The following is a 16,534-nucleotide window of genomic DNA, read 5'->3' as shown; positions in this document are numbered from 1 at the left end:
AGGGTCTTTCTTGTATGGCTAAGCGCATTATTTCTTTTATTTCAAGAGTGACAGATTCTTAAAGAGGGTTTTCCAACATGGCGAACTGACCTCCTTGAGATCGCCCCAGAAGCTTGGGAGTGGATTGCAAGGGTTGGTAATAGTTGGTTGGCTACCAGTGGCCCTATTCCGCTGCTCATAACTTGAATCCGTGGGGTGGCCACATGCACCACTCCATTCCTGACCTTCCTGTGGAGCAGGAAAGCCTGAAGGGAGGGTGTCACCGCAATTGGGAACCTTTACATGGAGACCTTTACATGGTTGCCAATCATTGGGAGGACTGTGTCCATATTCAGCTGAACATGGCTGCCATCTCCCAAGGTCAGGGGTGAAAGGGGCTGGGGTCACATGCACCTCTCCACATTGATGAAAGTCTAAATAGGGCTAGTGTCACCCACTGAGCATAATAGCTGCCTTGCAGGATGAGACTAGGATCCGTGTAGCCCAGTCTTTTGTCTCCATCAGTGGCCAGCCAAATGCCTTGGGAAGTTCATAGGCAAAGCATAATATAATAAGCATGTCTGAATGTTTCTTCTTAGGGTAGTATCCCGTATTAGTCCTGCATAGAGTAGACCCACTGAAATGAAAGAGATTTAAGTTAGTCATGACTAACTTGCCCATTCGTTTTAATAGGTCTACTCTACCTGGGATTAACATTGGATGCTAACTTTTGGCTTCGGCAATCAGAGATCCTAATCATGAAGGCTCCATTTCATGAGAACATCAGAAGAGCCTTGCTGGATCAGACCAAAGGTCGATCTGGTCCCTCATTTGGCTTCCCACAGTGGTCAACCAGATGCTTCTAGGACGTTCCCAAGCAGGGCTAGGAGGCTGTAGCCCCTCCTACTGCTGCTCCCCCGCAGCCAGTATAAAAGTACAATGCTTCTAAATCTGAAGATTCATATAGCCATCATGGAGATTCAAATGTGTATTTCAAATGAATAGAAGATAAGTATGTTGCCAGAATACCAATCCACCCAACAATTGCTGAAGTGCCCCATATTGCTCTAGAAGGGACTATGCAAACCTCTCCCCTATTGCCTCTCTATGCCACCGCTGTGCAGGGATGTGAAGGGTATCTCATGTACAGCGCTTCGTTAGAAAGTGCTATATAAATTATTATTATAATTCTTGGTCCCTGCACCTGTCCCCTAATAGGAAAAGGAGGGTGTCCTGAGGCATGTGGTGGATCAGCTTTCCTCAACCTGATTATTCTCCAGATGTGTTGAACTACAACTCGCATCATCCCTCAGCCAGCTGGTTGGTGGGAGTTGTAGTCCAACCTACCTGGACAACATCAGGTTGGGGAAGGCTGGAGTGGACCACAATAGGATTTCTATAGGCCCATGTGCCAGGATATGGTTTGCCTTTGGGGACCTTCCTGTCTCATCTACTTGGGGTTCCGTGGCTCCGGGTGGGGATGACGCAAGCAGGTCTCACCACACTTAGGGTGACCATAAGAAAAGGAGGCCGGGGCGCCTGTATCTTTAACAGTTGCATAGAAAAGGAAATTTCAGCAGGTGTCATTTGTATGCATGCAGCACCTGGTGAAATTCCCTGTGCATCACCACAGTTAAAGCAGAAGGAGCTATACTAGAGTGAGCAGATACTAAAGAGGACTCCTCCTGCAGCTTTAACTATGGTGATGCAGAGGGAATTTCACCAGGTGGTGAATGCATACAAATGACACCTGCTGAAATTCCCTTTTCTGTACAACCGTTAAAGATACAGGAGCCCTGTCCTCCTTTTCATATGGTCACCCTAACCACACTTGCAATGGAAGCCTAAGAGAGGGGCCGGGTTTGACCCGGCTCCTGGCTTAGCAGAGTAGCTCACCCTTAATGGCAGGCTAGATGCCTGAGGAAAGGACATAATAGATTCCCGCACTTCCATGCGCAGACCCCAATCGCAATATGGCCCCATTCCTTGAATTCCGTTACAGCAGGGGGTGTCAAACCTCTTTCAGCCTGAGAGCTGAATTAATTTTCGGAGAAGCTCTTGGGGGCCACAAGCAAAAGGGGTGTGGATGAAAGCAGAAAAAAAAATGCCAGCATATTTTGGCTCAAAGCTCTTACTGCTAGTCTCTAAGCCTCAGCAGAGGCGTGTCAACCTTTTGGAAGGAGGAAAAACCATACAAAAACTGTGAAACCTTCAAATGGGTGGGGAAAGGGGGTTGGTGCCAGGGAAGGTGGCATGGCCATCCTGTGAGGGACGGATTTGGCCCACGGGCCTGAGGTTCAACACCCCTGCCATAAAGTAGCCTCAAGTAGCCTGGTGACACTGTAGAAGTAAGGTAAAGCAACCCGAACAAACGCTTCTCTTTCGCTTGAGGTTTTGCTGGTACTTGTCCAGTAGATGGGAGATTCAAGGAGAGATGTGCTACTCGACTGGATGCCCAAGATCTCCACCCAACTGTCCTATAAATGCTTATATCTTCTAATTCCCTGTTTCCTTAGGCAGCTTGCCAACGATAGGGTGACCATATGGAAAGGAGGACAGGGCTCCTGTATCTTTAACCGTTGTATTGAAAAGGGAATTTCAGCAGATGTCATTTGTATGCATGCAACACCTGGTGAGATCCCCTCTCCATCACAGCAGCTAAAGTTGCAGGAGCCCTGTCCTCTTTTGAATCTGGTCACCGTAGCCAACAAGAACGAGAGTGGGGATCCATCAATACCTTTGGATAGGGGCAGCACTCCACTCTCCATGGGAATCCATGGGCTCGGATAACCCCATGGATGATGGTCTAGGGAAGCTCCACTGTAAGGGCCGTTGTATAAACTATGCAGCCTGGGTAAATGTATTGGTGTACTTTTACGCTGCTCTCAGAGTTACTTGCATGGGGCTCTTAGTCCATCTCTGATTCCAGGCCCTGAACAGGCAAAGTCCTACTTAGGTTTAACAGTGTAACAGCATCATTTGTCCATCAGACCACTCTCTGTGCCCAGATGGTCTGACAAGGTTGCATTAGCATCCCAGTACTGCAGTGACTTGGATTTTTTGCACGTGTCTTTCTGAGCAGAGCATTATTCCTACTTAATATTTTAGGAGAATGTAGCCCCTGTTACATAACTCTTTGCTATGCTGGCCAGGGTGTAATTAGATGTGTGTGTTTTTTCTGCCTTCCCCTCTCGCTCCCGCTCCCACCCCCACCTTCCTGCTTTTAAAGGATGACCTTGAAAATGCCAAGTACATTTCACGGCTGTTTGCTGCGAAGCACAAGTTTTACAAACAAAACAAAATCTGCACAGAGTGAGTACATACCCTTTTCAAATTCTGGCTCGCCGTGGGGAATGAGAAGCGATCTCATTTTGGTGCAGGCTTTTGGCTTGCTGAGGGCATTTTTATGATTTGTTCTCCATCTGGCTCTTTGCAGATACAGCAAAATCAAAGATGATAACTGTAGTTCAGAGATCCAAGATAAGAGCCGATATACATAATACGTGCTTTCTTGACTGGGACATTACAGGTGCAACGAAGGGAAAGCTTATTGTTGTAAGCACCTTGGAAGCCTTCAGTTGAAAGGGAAGGGAGGGCCTTCTCAGTGGCTGCTCCCAGATGCTGGGTTAAATCCAACATCGTACAATATCATTTCTACTTGTGCAATGGGAGTTGCCGTTGCTATCCTCCCTCTGCAGCTCCGTCAAATCCCCATGCCAGTCAACAAACCAGGAGAACAAGCCAGGATGCCGGGACCCTTTTGTGCCTTTTGGTGATTAACTATCAACCTGCTCAATGCTGCTTAACATAACAAACCAGGATAAAGAGCCAGGATTGCAGAACCCCTTTTGTGCCTTTTGTTGATTAACTATCAGTCTGCTCAATGCCAGTTAACATAACAAGCCAGGATAACAAGCCAGGATAACAAGCCAGGATTCTTCTTGTTCCTTTTGGTGATTAACTATCAATCTGTTCAATGCCGCTTAACATAACAAACCGAGATAATAAGCCAGGATTCCAAGTCCCCTTTTGTGTCTTTTGATGATTAAGGTAGAATATCTGTCAGGGCTTGGTGAAACACAGAGACAGGCCATAGGATGTAGGCATAGCTGGGGTTCTAGTTCCTTCACAGGTGGACGAGGGAGCAAAGGGACACAGGCAAATGACATAGCCAAAGATCAGCCTGTGGTCAAGTTCCAGAGCAGGCTGGCAGATGGCAGGGCTGGGGCTGAGTTGAGCATTCACCAGCTTCTCCCAGTAGCAAGTTGCTTAGACAGAAGAGCTGGCTCAGAGGTGTGTTCAAATTGGCCTATGGGGATAGCTAACGGTAATCTGTCTATATCTATGAATGAATGGGGAAAATATTAAAGCATATAATACACCGGGGACTCTCCAGAACTTGTTGGATTCCTATTCCCATCAGCCCTAGCCAGGAAAAATTGTAATGTTTGTCTCTAGTGGGACAGAATCATATTAAGGCTTATTGAAAATAAATTAAATAAATTTCTTGGACAATGGTCAGGGATGATGGGAGTTGTAGTCCTATATCATCTGGAGGGCCAGAGTTTCCCCAGAGTTTAAGGTAACCACACCTTGATTAAAGCCGCAATCCCATATGCACATACTCGGGAGTAAGGCCCATTGAATTCAGTAGGACTCCCTTCTGAGTAGACATGCATAAGATTGCATGGTCTGTGCCCCCACCTCTAATTATTGTTCCACATTAGTCAAATCCTTTTGCTAGCGGGCAGCAAATGATATTCCAGCCTTTGATGAGTTAATGGCACAGCTGAGAAGACGCCCTCGTTGACCTTGCAGCCCCACTTACAAGCTGTACATCCACATCTGTCTTATCAGTGTTGCCATCTGTTGAACTTGCATAACGGAGGGAAAAGCTGAGCACATGGCAGCATTGTCAAGCTCACTTAAGTATTTAGGGTTTATTGGCTGAGGACCTCTCCATGTACAAGGTTGACTTTAATCTGCCCCAGTACTGATGGTTAATAGGGAACATGAGCAAAGGGATTGGAAAGACACAAGTAAACCTTCACTAGAGTCTGTAGGGCGGTTTGCATGATTGCAGTGAGGGAAATAAATATTTCTTCTGCCACACATGCCAGTTGTGTGCCTGCTGGATTTCCCTAATAACCCTTGCTGGTTCAGCTTGCTGTGTTGTCTGAACCTGGGTGACATGGCTTTTTTGTGGGGAGAGGAGGAGCAGTTACCCACAAACAACTCAACAGCAGCTCATGAGCTATTTGAGGGTTGCTGCCCCCTCTACCTAGCCATGCCACCCAGTTTTGGACAAAACGGCAAGCCACACCAGTGAGGATAATTGGGGAAATCCAGCCAGCACCCACCACAGCTTGTTAGTCATGCTGCAATCATGCAAAGCAGGTCAGAATGGGGCTGTTCACACAACGTGCTAATCCACACAGTGGTTGAGTGTGGGTTATTTTGAACTGTGATTGTTTTGAACTACGGATTAGTGTGCTTCTGAACCTAGGACATTTTCCGCAGTGTGGCTTGTTAACCACCCTGAATGACCGAACAACAAACCATGGGTTCTCAAGGTGGCTTGTTTGTGAAAAGAAGCCACTCTGCATGGTTAACAAGCCATCCTGTGGAAAATGTCCTGGGTTCACACTAATCCACGGTTCAACAAACAGCCCATGGTTCTGCAACAACCCAGACTCAACCTCTATGGCCAAAGCTAGACCTAAGGTTTATCCTGGGATCATCCAGGGTTCGCCCCTGCCTGAGCACTGGATCCCCTGTGTGTCACCTAGATGAACAGGTTTGACCCCTGGATGATCCAGGGATAAACCTTATGTCTAGCTATGGCTAGTCACTTAGCGAGTACAACAGAATATAGGTTGCTGAGCGAATACAACTCAGATTTCAAGTGACTTCAATGTTTGAAGTGCTTTGGACTCCGGATAGTGGGATTAAAAAACAATCATCTGCAGTTTAGAAAATTGTGGTTCTTCCCTTATCACAAAGCACCAGAGCTGTAGCCAGTTTTCAGAAATAGGAAGAGTACTAGAGGAATGGACTTGCCTCTCAGAGCAGAATACTGTCTATAGCACAGGGTGTGGTGGACAATAGCGAAGGAGCCTGTTTGCGTCAGTTTCCTCCTATGTGCTTGAAGGCTTGATGATATGAAAGTATGACTTTTGGGGGTAATAATGCTCCAGCCCAGAATATGGTTCAAATACAGAAAACTCATATCTTTTACATTGGTCATGATGAAATAGAAAACCAGTATGGTGTAGTGGAATGTCGGACTCTGAATGAGGAGGCCTGTTCAAATTGCTCCTCAGCCATGAAACGTACTGGGGTGGTCTGGGGACAAGAACCGACTTTCAGCCCAACCTACCTTGCAGGGCTGTTATGAGGATAAACAGGGAGTGGGCAAGGAATACTGCCCTGAGCATCTTGGATGAAGAACAGGATAACAGTGTAATAAATAAATGGTTCTAGAGGGCAATTACCCTTTGGGTAATTACCGTTTGGGGATAATTGCTATTCATAGTATTTTTCTGGCAGTTGAGTTGGCTTTTCCCCTGTTTTTATTTATTGTTTGTTGGGTTATCTTCTTTGGTTTTTTTATTCTATTACTGCTTCTTGTATTTTTGGGTTAACGGCCTATGAAGCCTTGGCCAAGAGGTCAGGCTTTATGCATTCAGAAATCAATAAAATGAATACTAGCGGGATCGTAGCCTAGAAGGATTGTTTAAGGCAAGTGATTTCTATCTGAAGACCTTTTCTGATCTCTGTGTTTTAAAAATGGCTCTGCTGTTCACATCTCTTTGTGTGTGTGTGTATTTTCTAATTGCACATCACGTCATTCACCAGATCAGAAAATGTAAGAGGAGAAATTCCATCTTTCCTCTCTACACGTAAGCACTTTACTCCTGCTGTGTCTTGTGAATGTTTTTTATTATTATTCTTTTTTGTTTTTTTGGTCTGTTCCTCCTTAAATCCTCCCACCATGCATCCTGCTACTCTAACATAATGTTCAGCATTTATTTTATCCGTTTTCTGTCTCGGCCTGTGTGCATTGCCTTGTTAGTGACTTGCTATGCTCTCTTGTTGTTTTCCTATTTTTCTTCTTCTTCTTTGCCCAAACCAGCCTTCCTTTATTTGGTGCCATCCAGATGTGCTGGACTACAACTCCCATCATCGACCACATTGGCTGGGGATGATGGGTGTGGTACTCATACCATCTGGAGAATTCCAGGTTGTGGGAAGGCAGGCCTAACCCAAGTTTATTCGTCTTTGATTCCAGTTGAGTTCTCATTCCTCACAATCCTTTAGTTCTTTCCCTTTAGATTTTTCCCCTTGCATTTTCAGGATAAAATAAGGTCTTTTTTAAAAAAAAAAAGGGCATGTGTGTTACGAAATGTTAATGTCTTTATAATTAAAGGAAGCTTTTAATGCTTCCTAATTTTTGAAATATATGTTTTCATATCTGTTACAAAGTAGATAGCTGCAGTATGCAATGGGATTTTTTTTCTTTTTTGGTACTTTTTGATAAGAATATGCTTTTTATAGTGTGATGATTACTATGAATATCTTTCCATTTTTCTCCCACAGACAATCAAATTCTCCCCCTCCTATCAGGCGACGGCCCACCTGGAGTAGATCATCCTTGGTAAATATCTTTAGACCAGTGAAGTTCTCAATGGGGCACAATTAAAATCAAAACAACTAGGAACAAAAAAAAAAAACCCAAACAAACAAACCTACAGCTGTTTGTGTTAACTGCGGGAAAAAAAACTAAAAGTTAAATGCAAAAAGTTAAAAATCAATAAAGTGAATACTGTAGTAATAGCATATTAACATTAAAACGTTATTTTGTGGAAAGATGACTGAAGAGTCACTGCTAGATTTGTTCCATAAATAAATGTTATATTGTATTTTTCTGTTTACATTTTAGCCAAGGCAGCACCCCTTTATTATGCCTCCTATGCATGTCCAGTGTGGAGAACACTACACTGAAACTCACAATTCACAAGGTATTTAATAATAATAATAATAATAATAATAATAATAATAATAATAGCCTTTTTATATAGCACATGCAGTTTTCAAAGGATGTCAGAAACTTGATCTAATCTTTGCAGTAACAGGCTCAGTTCAGACAACATGTTTCTCAATGGTGGTTTTAGAACTCTATAGTGGAGTTTTTATACCACTGTTGAGAAATGTGTTGTCTGGCGGGAAAACTCCACCCCACGGTGGAGTTTTTTTGGAAAACACTTCATGCAGAATATCCACACTGTGTGGAGGAGAGTTCCTGCACAACTGTTGTGTTGCGTGTTGTGTGGTAGACTCCGTGGAGTTTTCTGTTGCGTTAGGTGGACTTTTCCCACTGATTGCAGAGTTCCCTGGCACGAGTGGCAAAAGGAGCGAGTGCCGCTCTAAGATTGCTGCCGAGATTGTTTTTTTTGCAGCAACAGCTGATGGGATACCATCGGGATGACCGGGAGAGGAACTGTCAATCAAATGTTGTGATGGATTTTACTCAAGTCCACGGTAGCCCACAGTCACACAACGGTGGAGTTAGAACATGTTGTGTGGGGAGTCACACAACCGTTGAGTGGAGTTTTCACACTGTGTTGACTAACGTGTTGGCTGGACTGAGCCACAGGTACATCAATATTGTTATACCTCCATATCGCAGATTCAAGAAATGTTTGAAGCTATGAGGCACTGCCTTGCCATAAGGCAGGATTGGGAGAATCTTTCTCCTGTCAGGGTCTGCATGACCTCCGACGAAACCTTTCAGGGTCCTTGTTCCAGAACCAATGGCCAGAACCAATACTGTCTGGGGTTACAGAGGTGCCTCTTACCTTTGTTCATTGCACAAGAACAGAAACAGATTTTCATCCAAGCATCCATCTTCCCCAGCTTGTGTACAGTTACCTCTGTCAGCTTCGTAGTTGAGTGACAGAGTAGGATGGAATAAATAATACCAATAACCCAGAGTGGGGTTGGACAGAAGACATGACTTGGGAAGAGTGATCCAGTTTGAGAGGCCTTGAAGGTCCACATTTGGCTCGCAGCCCAGAAATTTCCCACGCAGTAACATGGTTTGTCGCAGACATGCCTAATACTTGAGACATGCCTAATACTTGGCTTGTTGTTCAGGAAAACTCTTACCCCTGTGAAGTAGGAGCATCTTTCTTTGCCTTTCCTGCATTGTGGCAAAATCCTTCAGGCACACATACTTGCGTTCTGACACAAACTGCAGAGACAGGAAGTTGAGGGTTTTTTTTAATCAGAGGGGACTTGACGAGAGTGTCTGATGGTGAGAGAGACCCCATCCCAAATGATTTTTGTTTCCTCCTTACGGTCATTTCTGTGTACTCTGTGACCAGCAGCCTCTAATTCTCTCCCAAATTTTGTGAATAGATGGTGGCTTTATTTGTGCTACGCTTTGGGCAGTGTGACTGTTTGTTTTTCTGTTTGTAACTCCTGCTTCCACCATTAGTGGTCCAAGTGTCCTACAAACCAACAAATGGCCCTACACACAGTCAGCCATAAAACAATGATACCCTGTTTCTTCGATTCTAAGATGCACTTTTCCCCCCATATAAACATCTCTAAAAAAGGGGTGCGTCTTAGAATCGCGGGTGTGTCTTAGTTTTTTTTTTTCTGTTGGTGGTACTGAAATTAGTGTGCGTCTTACAATTGATGGTGTCTTACAATCGAAGAAATACGGTATGTCCAAATGCCTCTAATCTAGAGCTCTACATGTATTCAGATGAGGGTACAAAACATCTGGGCAAGCCAATTTCCTATTAACTGGAAAATTAAAAATTTCCAAAAAGTTTGAAGCCATGGAAAAGAAATGGGTTTTTTTCTTGAAGGTTTCAGGAAAGAAATGAATTTTGGGGGGGAAATGGAAAAATAAGCAATACTTATTTTATTTATATATTTATCCATTAAAACATTTGTATCCCACCCTATATCAGTGGGATCTCAAGACGGTGTACAGATAAAATAAAAACCATGTAAAACAATAATATATACAGCTAAAAATGTATTAAATCATTGACAAACTAAAACCAGTAGAGAAGCTTAAAAGTAATAAGAACAATTAAAATCATTACAACTGTGTGCAACCTTGGAGAATTTAGCCTTCAAAGGCTTTAATAAAAAGCCATGTTTTAACTTGGCGCCAAAACGAAGCTAGCGTCAGCGCCAGTCGGGCCTCCAAGGAGAGGATATTCCACAACTGGGTGCCACCACAGAGAAAGCTACTTATATTTTAGCACTCTTTACAGATCTAAAGTCATTTTGTTGCTTTAGGGCAGAAGTCCCCAAACGGGTGCCTCCAGATGTTTTGCACTACAGTTCCCATCAGACTCAGATAGCATGGCCAATAGTCAGGCATGCTGGGCATTGTAGTCCAAAACATCTGGAGGACACCAGGTTGGGGAGGGCTGCTTTAGGAACACAAATCAGCCTTATGTATAACTTGGTTTGCTCATAAAATTATCATTTCAATTATAAACGTTTAAAAGTAAACTCAAAGTTAATTTTAGAAAAAGAAGCACAATTGGGATAACCCACATGCTGTTCCGTCGGATAGGGTGAAGCGGCAGGATAACTTAACAGACTTTTTCCCCACATGTGGGTTTTAGATTAGAACTACATTAAATGACTTTGTCAGAATCTAACCAGAACAAGCCCAGAAACACAACTCTGTAGAACAAAACCTAAATGGTCAATAATGTACCTTTTCTTCCATATTATGATACATTGACTCTTCTCACATATAAGGAAGATACATTAGATCAATAATTTTAATAAGAAATAGAAAACAATAACTATGGTAGAAATCTTACTGAGAGGATACCCCTCTCCTCAATAGCTTCATTATTTCCAGACATTTTACATCTCTAGTCTTTCTATAAAAGTATTCTTAATATATAGTATTTAAACATAAGGGTGGGGGGAGTGAAGACTGGGTAATATTATATAATCACCTTATCTTCAATTCTGAAGGAAAATAATTCAAAATCAGAGCTGTTAAATTTCTCAATTTTTTCAGGAAAAAAACAAAATGGCCCTTGGGGGGAGGAAAGGAGGAAAGTGTGTTCCCCCCCCCTACTTTTTCTGTGTGTTTTTCTGGGCCTTCACACCTCTAAACTGGAACAGGGAGTGGAGACATTTCTGCTCACAGGTATGGAGAGGCACACATATGGAGCACTCCCATGTTTTTGCAGGCAAGAGAGCTCCATGTATACATTGGAGGTCCTCTCCCTGGAAGGACTTGCTGGATTGTGAGCACTCCAGAGCCCCTTGCCTCTTGACCATGTTCCTGTTTCTGACTGTGGAGAACTCCATGACTACACTGGGCCCCTCCTACTTCCATAGCTAGCTGAGGGCAAACAAGTGGGGTTGCTACCTCTGGGACTGGGATATAGCCTTAAGAATGTTTCTGTATCCTCTCTTTATTCATTATATTAGCCTATTTGTTCCATCATTTTTTATCCACTCATTTTCTGTTTCTCCTGTACACAGATAGCATTTTTCATGGCAACGAGGAGATGATTTACTATCGATCTCAGACCAGCTTGGACCGATGTGCAATGGACAGCTACATGAACGGCAACGTCCCCAACGGCAGCGTGTGCAGTGCCCAGAGTATGAACTCTCTCAACCACTCCCAGAATTTCATGCAAGCTTCTCCAGTGTCCTCCAACCTCAGCATACCTGGAAGTGACATCATGAGAGCAGACTACATCCCAAGCCATAGACACAGTGCAATCATTGTACCTTCCTATAGGCCGACGCCAGACTATGATACTGTGATGAGGCAAATGAAAAGAGGGGTTGTTCACACGGATAGCCAAAGCCAATCTTTGAGGAACCTCAACATTGGAAACACGCACGCTTACAACCAACCCAAAGACCTCGTGTATAGCCAGCCGGAGATCCGGGAGAGATCTCCTTACACCATTGCATATGGGCCCCAAGGCACTTACAAAAAACACATTGCTCCTTCCGAGCAAGTGAACCCCATAAATGCTGCACAGACGAAAACAGCCTCCAGTGCCATTTCTCACACCGTCAGCACACCGGAGCTGGCCAACATGCAGCTCCCCAACACTCAGAGGTGCGGCACTGCGCACATCCTAAAGAACTACCTTTTCAGGCCACCGCCTCCCTACCCGCGCCCGCGCCCTGCCACCAGCACCCCTGACCTCGCCAGCCACCGCCACAAGTATGTGAGCGGCAGCAGCCCCGACCTCGTCACTCGGAAGGTCCAGCTCTTGGTGAAGACCTTTCAAGAGGACAGCTCCCCAGTTGTCCACCAGTCCCTCCAGGAAGTTAGCGAGCCCCTGATGACGGTCAAACATCACGCCGCTGCCAACAAGCGCCACAGCTTGGAAGTGATCAGCAACATGGTGCGCGGCATAGAAGCCATGGCTTTGAAAAGCCTGAATGCTCCCCTGCCGCGCAGGAACACCTTGCGCGAGCAGGTGCAGCCGGAGGAGGTGGTGGCAGTGAGGGGCCACAAGGTTCAGCAGCTCCCTCACTACCAGCACAAGAAGACCTTCTCAGATGCCACAATGTTGATCCACAGCAGTGAAAGCGAAGAGGAGGAACCTTCAGAACGCGTGCCTTCCATGGCAGCGCTCCATGAAAACATGGAATACAGTGCTCAGCTGCAAGCCGCCCTGGCCAGGATACCAAATAAGCCTCCTCCCGAGTATCCTGGTCCGAGAAAAAGTGTCAGCAATGGAGCCCTGCGGAATGATCCGATGAACGTCTCGCTGGCCGTGTCTCGAGCCAAGGCGATGAGGCCAGGGCCCGCAAAGGCCATCAGCATCTCTCGGACTGACCAAATGGTGATGAATGGCTCTTCGCTCGGCCCCTCCATCTCTGAGCCCGACCTCACCAGCGTCAAGGAAAGAGTCAAGAAAGAGCCGGTGAAGGAGAGGCCTGTCTCTGAAATGTTCTCTATTGAAGACAGCATCATCGAAAGAGAGATGAGGGTGAGTATCTTTTCCGCGAGGATGGTGGCATTTCCGAAAAGTAACAATATGTCATGTTTGTTTGTTTTAAAAAGTGTCTTCTGTGCCGTTAAAATGGAAGGACCTTTTAAAGTAGTTTTATGGTAGGAGTAATTGTTGGGTGACCATATGGAAAGGAGGGCAGGGCTCCTGTATCTTTAACAGTTGTATTGAAAAGGGAATTTCAGCAGGTGTCATTTGTATATATGGGGAACCTGGTGAAATTTCCTTTTCATCACAGCAGTTAAAGCTGCAGGTGCCCTGCCCTCTTTTAAATCTGGTCACTCTAGTATATCTCCCGTAGCTTTAACTGTTGCGATGAAGAGGGAATTTCACCAGGTTCTCCATATATACAAACGACACCTGCTGGAATTCCCTTTTCTATGCAACTGTTAAAGATACAGGAGCCCTGTCCTCCTTTTCATATGGTCACCCTAAGTAATTGCCTCTCTCAGTGTGTGGCCGATTGGGGGGGAAAGAGTCGGATCAAGAATGTCGCATGAGTAGAAACTTCAGCTGTAATCATATTGGCTAGAAAATTTATCAAGAATGATGCTGAAATTCTCATGCCTCACTCCATTACATACCAAATTCTCTGCTCCCCTGCTATGCAGATTTTCAGTGCTCCGAGTCAAACCTCCAAGATATAAGAACTACGGGAGTAAATGATTCAGATTCAGATTCAGACATCGTGCCAGTGGGCAACATTAAGGGCCCGCACAATGGTTTGAGCATCCAAACATACAACAGGCAAACCATGGTTTGGAGCTGCTTGTCTGCCTTTGTTTCCTATCTGCCCAGTAGTCTGTGCCTTTATTCCCTATACGCTTAAGGAAGCTCATTGTCCTAATTTCAATGTTGCAACACTGTATAAAACCCAGCAGCGGTCTGGGCTTATGTTATCACCTTTGTGACTGTCTTGGCTCGCTTGTTTCTCCTCACTCTCTGCCTAACATGTACACAGAATGAGAGCGTGAGAGAGAGAGGGGGTGGTGGTGGTTCGCTGTCTTTCATGGCAAGCCTTCTGTATCGTGGGACCATTCCTTTGAAATTAAAACTCTGCGCTCACGTAGGAACAGCCCCCTTCCTCCCCCCAGGGGAAATAATAGAAAGTTTAGGAGACGCATTTGGATTTGCTCTGCTAATGGTGATCATCTGCACTACTCGGCCGGCGTTGTAGATTTTGTGGGAGATTAAAAAGACATTCCAACATTCTGTTGGCATTATTTCTAATCACCCCGAGATGAAAGCGTGCCTTTTCTTGCCAAAAGTATCTAGAGAAACAGAAGATGGCAGGCCTGGAGGCCCAGAAGAGGCCCTTGATGTTGGCAGCGTTCAATGGGCTCTCAGTCGCTCGAGTTCCAGTGCCTGAGGATAGCCAGGATGAAGGAGCCAAGGTGCCAATGGATGAGCGGGTAAGAATAGGCCTTGCAAAACAAAGCGTCCTGTTTCGGTTGCTGTCGGCAGCCGCTGCTTCTGAAGTATTAAAAGGAAAGCTATGTAAACGTAGACTATACACCCAATAAGACATGCCCACAAGACACGTGATTCTGAACACAAGTTCAGCAGTGGACCATGGGGATAATTTTTTTTGTGGGGGGCAGTTTTAGGTCCTGCCCCATGGATGAGCCCTTAACGAAAATATTTGAGGAGAGTACTTTTTTTAATTATTGATTGGTTGTTACCTTTCCTTTCCTTCAAGGAGCTCAAAGCAGCATACATACTTTCCCCTCCCCAGTTTAACAACAGCCCTGTGAGGTAGATTAGGCTGAGCGAGAGTGACTGGGCCAGTAGGTTTCATGGTCTGAGCAAGAATTTGAATGCAGGTCCTAACCCAGCATTTTAACTTCTACTCACCATACTGGCTCTCTTCACTCATTTTGACTTTCATAAGCACTGAAGGGTATTTGACACATGCAAATAAGACTTCACCAGTGTGATCAGGGATCTTGCTTTATCAGGGTCCTCAATCATGTGGAGAGGCCTACTCATGTTCAAGTAGCGTTCCTGTTCAGCCCTGTCACTCAACATAACAAGGGGCTGGGGGCTGGCACACACTGGGACATATGTATTTATTTATTACATATATAGCCTGCCTTTTTTTCCTCCAAGGAACCCAAGGCGGCATACATAATCTTCCTCCTTCTCTCCATTTTATTCTCACAACAACAACCCTGTGAGGTAGGTTGGGCTGAGAATCTGTGACTGTCCCAAAGTCACCCAGTGAGCTTCCATGGCTGAGCAGGGACTAGAACCCGGATCTCCTGGGTCCCAGCCCAACACTCTACACCATACTGGCTCTCATCGGGGGCAGGGCCTGCATTTAGCCTACCTTGTTCAAGGGGTTGAGTCCTTCCTGAAAAAGACAACTTTTGAACAGTATCAGTCCCTCACATTTTTGACCCTAGTCTTTCATTGCTCCTTTTGGTGGAAGGTGAATTAACACATGATTACTTCACCTGTGCAGGCATTCTTGGATAACGCACATTTTCTTTGCTTTTTCTTATATATGCTGGTTTCTGGTTTCTTGGGACTGTGTTAGTTGTCTTGTTGGAATGTTAGCCCCCGAATGTTAGCAGCTTCCATATATATTTATTAATTAATTATTCAAATGTTTGCATCCTGCCTTGTATCACTAGGATCTCAGGGCAGCATACAAATAAAATAAGAACACTGTAAACAAAAATATATACAGCTAAAGAAGTTTTAAATTGTTAACAAATTAAAACCAATAGAAAACAATTAAAAGCATTAAAGACAATTAAAACAATTAAAAATATGTGTAACCATGGAGAATTTAGCCCTCAAAGGCTTTGATAAAGAGCCATGTTTTAACTTGGCACCAAAATGAAGCTAGTCAGACCTCCAAGGGGAGGGTATTCCACAACCAGGGTACCACAACAGAGAAAGCCCTCTCTCATGTCCCACCATAATGTATGTCTTGCGTTGGTGGGACACAGAGGATGGCTCCTCCCACAGATCTTAAATATCAGGCAGGCATTTATAGGAAGAGGCGCTCCCTCTAGTATCGAGGTCCCAAGCCTTTTAGGGCTTTAAATTTTTGCGAACCTCCCAGAGAGCTCCAGCTATTGGGCGGTATAAAAATGTAATAAATAAATAAATAAATAAATCAAAAGTCATTGCCGACACCTTGAATTCCGACCGGAAGCATATAGGCAGCCAATGTAGTTCTTTTAAGACCTGAGTTATATGGTCTTTAAAGGTTGTTTGGGTGAGCAGTCTAGCTGCTGTATTTTGCACTAGCTGAAACTTCTGAGTCATCGTCAAGGTTAGTCCCATGTAGAGTGCATTGGGAAGTTACCAGCACATGGACTACTGTGGCTAGGTTGTCCCTGTCCAGGATAGGCATAGCTGGTGGATAAGCCAAAGCTGACCCCACCTAGGCCTTTAATGACAAGGATGGATCTAGGAGTACTCCCAAGCTACGCACCTGCTCCTTCAGAGGGAGTGCAACCCCATCCAGAACAGGTCACTTACTCAATTCCTGGACCCAGGAACCA

The 16,534-nt window shown here is 44.7% G+C and overlaps 1 protein-coding gene across 2 annotated transcripts in view; it reads left to right on the top strand.

Moving 5' to 3' along the window:
• The window catches only part of PTPN14 (protein tyrosine phosphatase non-receptor type 14), a 156,002-nt gene that overhangs the window by 117,329 nt on the left and 22,139 nt on the right, over positions 1-16,534 (top strand). For both annotated transcript variants that reach the window (XM_063124044.1, XM_063124045.1), the window contains exons 10-14: positions 3,209-3,291; positions 7,579-7,636; positions 7,922-8,000; positions 11,518-12,995; positions 14,285-14,428. In XM_063124044.1, the coding sequence (XP_062980114.1) occupies positions 3,209-3,291; positions 7,579-7,636; positions 7,922-8,000; positions 11,518-12,995; positions 14,285-14,428 (1,842 nt within the window). The remainder of the gene's footprint in view (positions 1-3,208; positions 3,292-7,578; positions 7,637-7,921; positions 8,001-11,517; positions 12,996-14,284; positions 14,429-16,534) is intronic.

This window comes from Elgaria multicarinata, chromosome 4 (genome assembly GCF_023053635.1).
Source record: "Elgaria multicarinata webbii isolate HBS135686 ecotype San Diego chromosome 4, rElgMul1.1.pri, whole genome shotgun sequence".
NCBI classification, from domain to species: Eukaryota; Metazoa; Chordata; class Lepidosauria; order Squamata; family Anguidae; genus Elgaria; species Elgaria multicarinata.
Note: the sequence above shows the minus strand (reverse complement) of the source record. Positions and strands in the feature narration are given on the sequence as shown.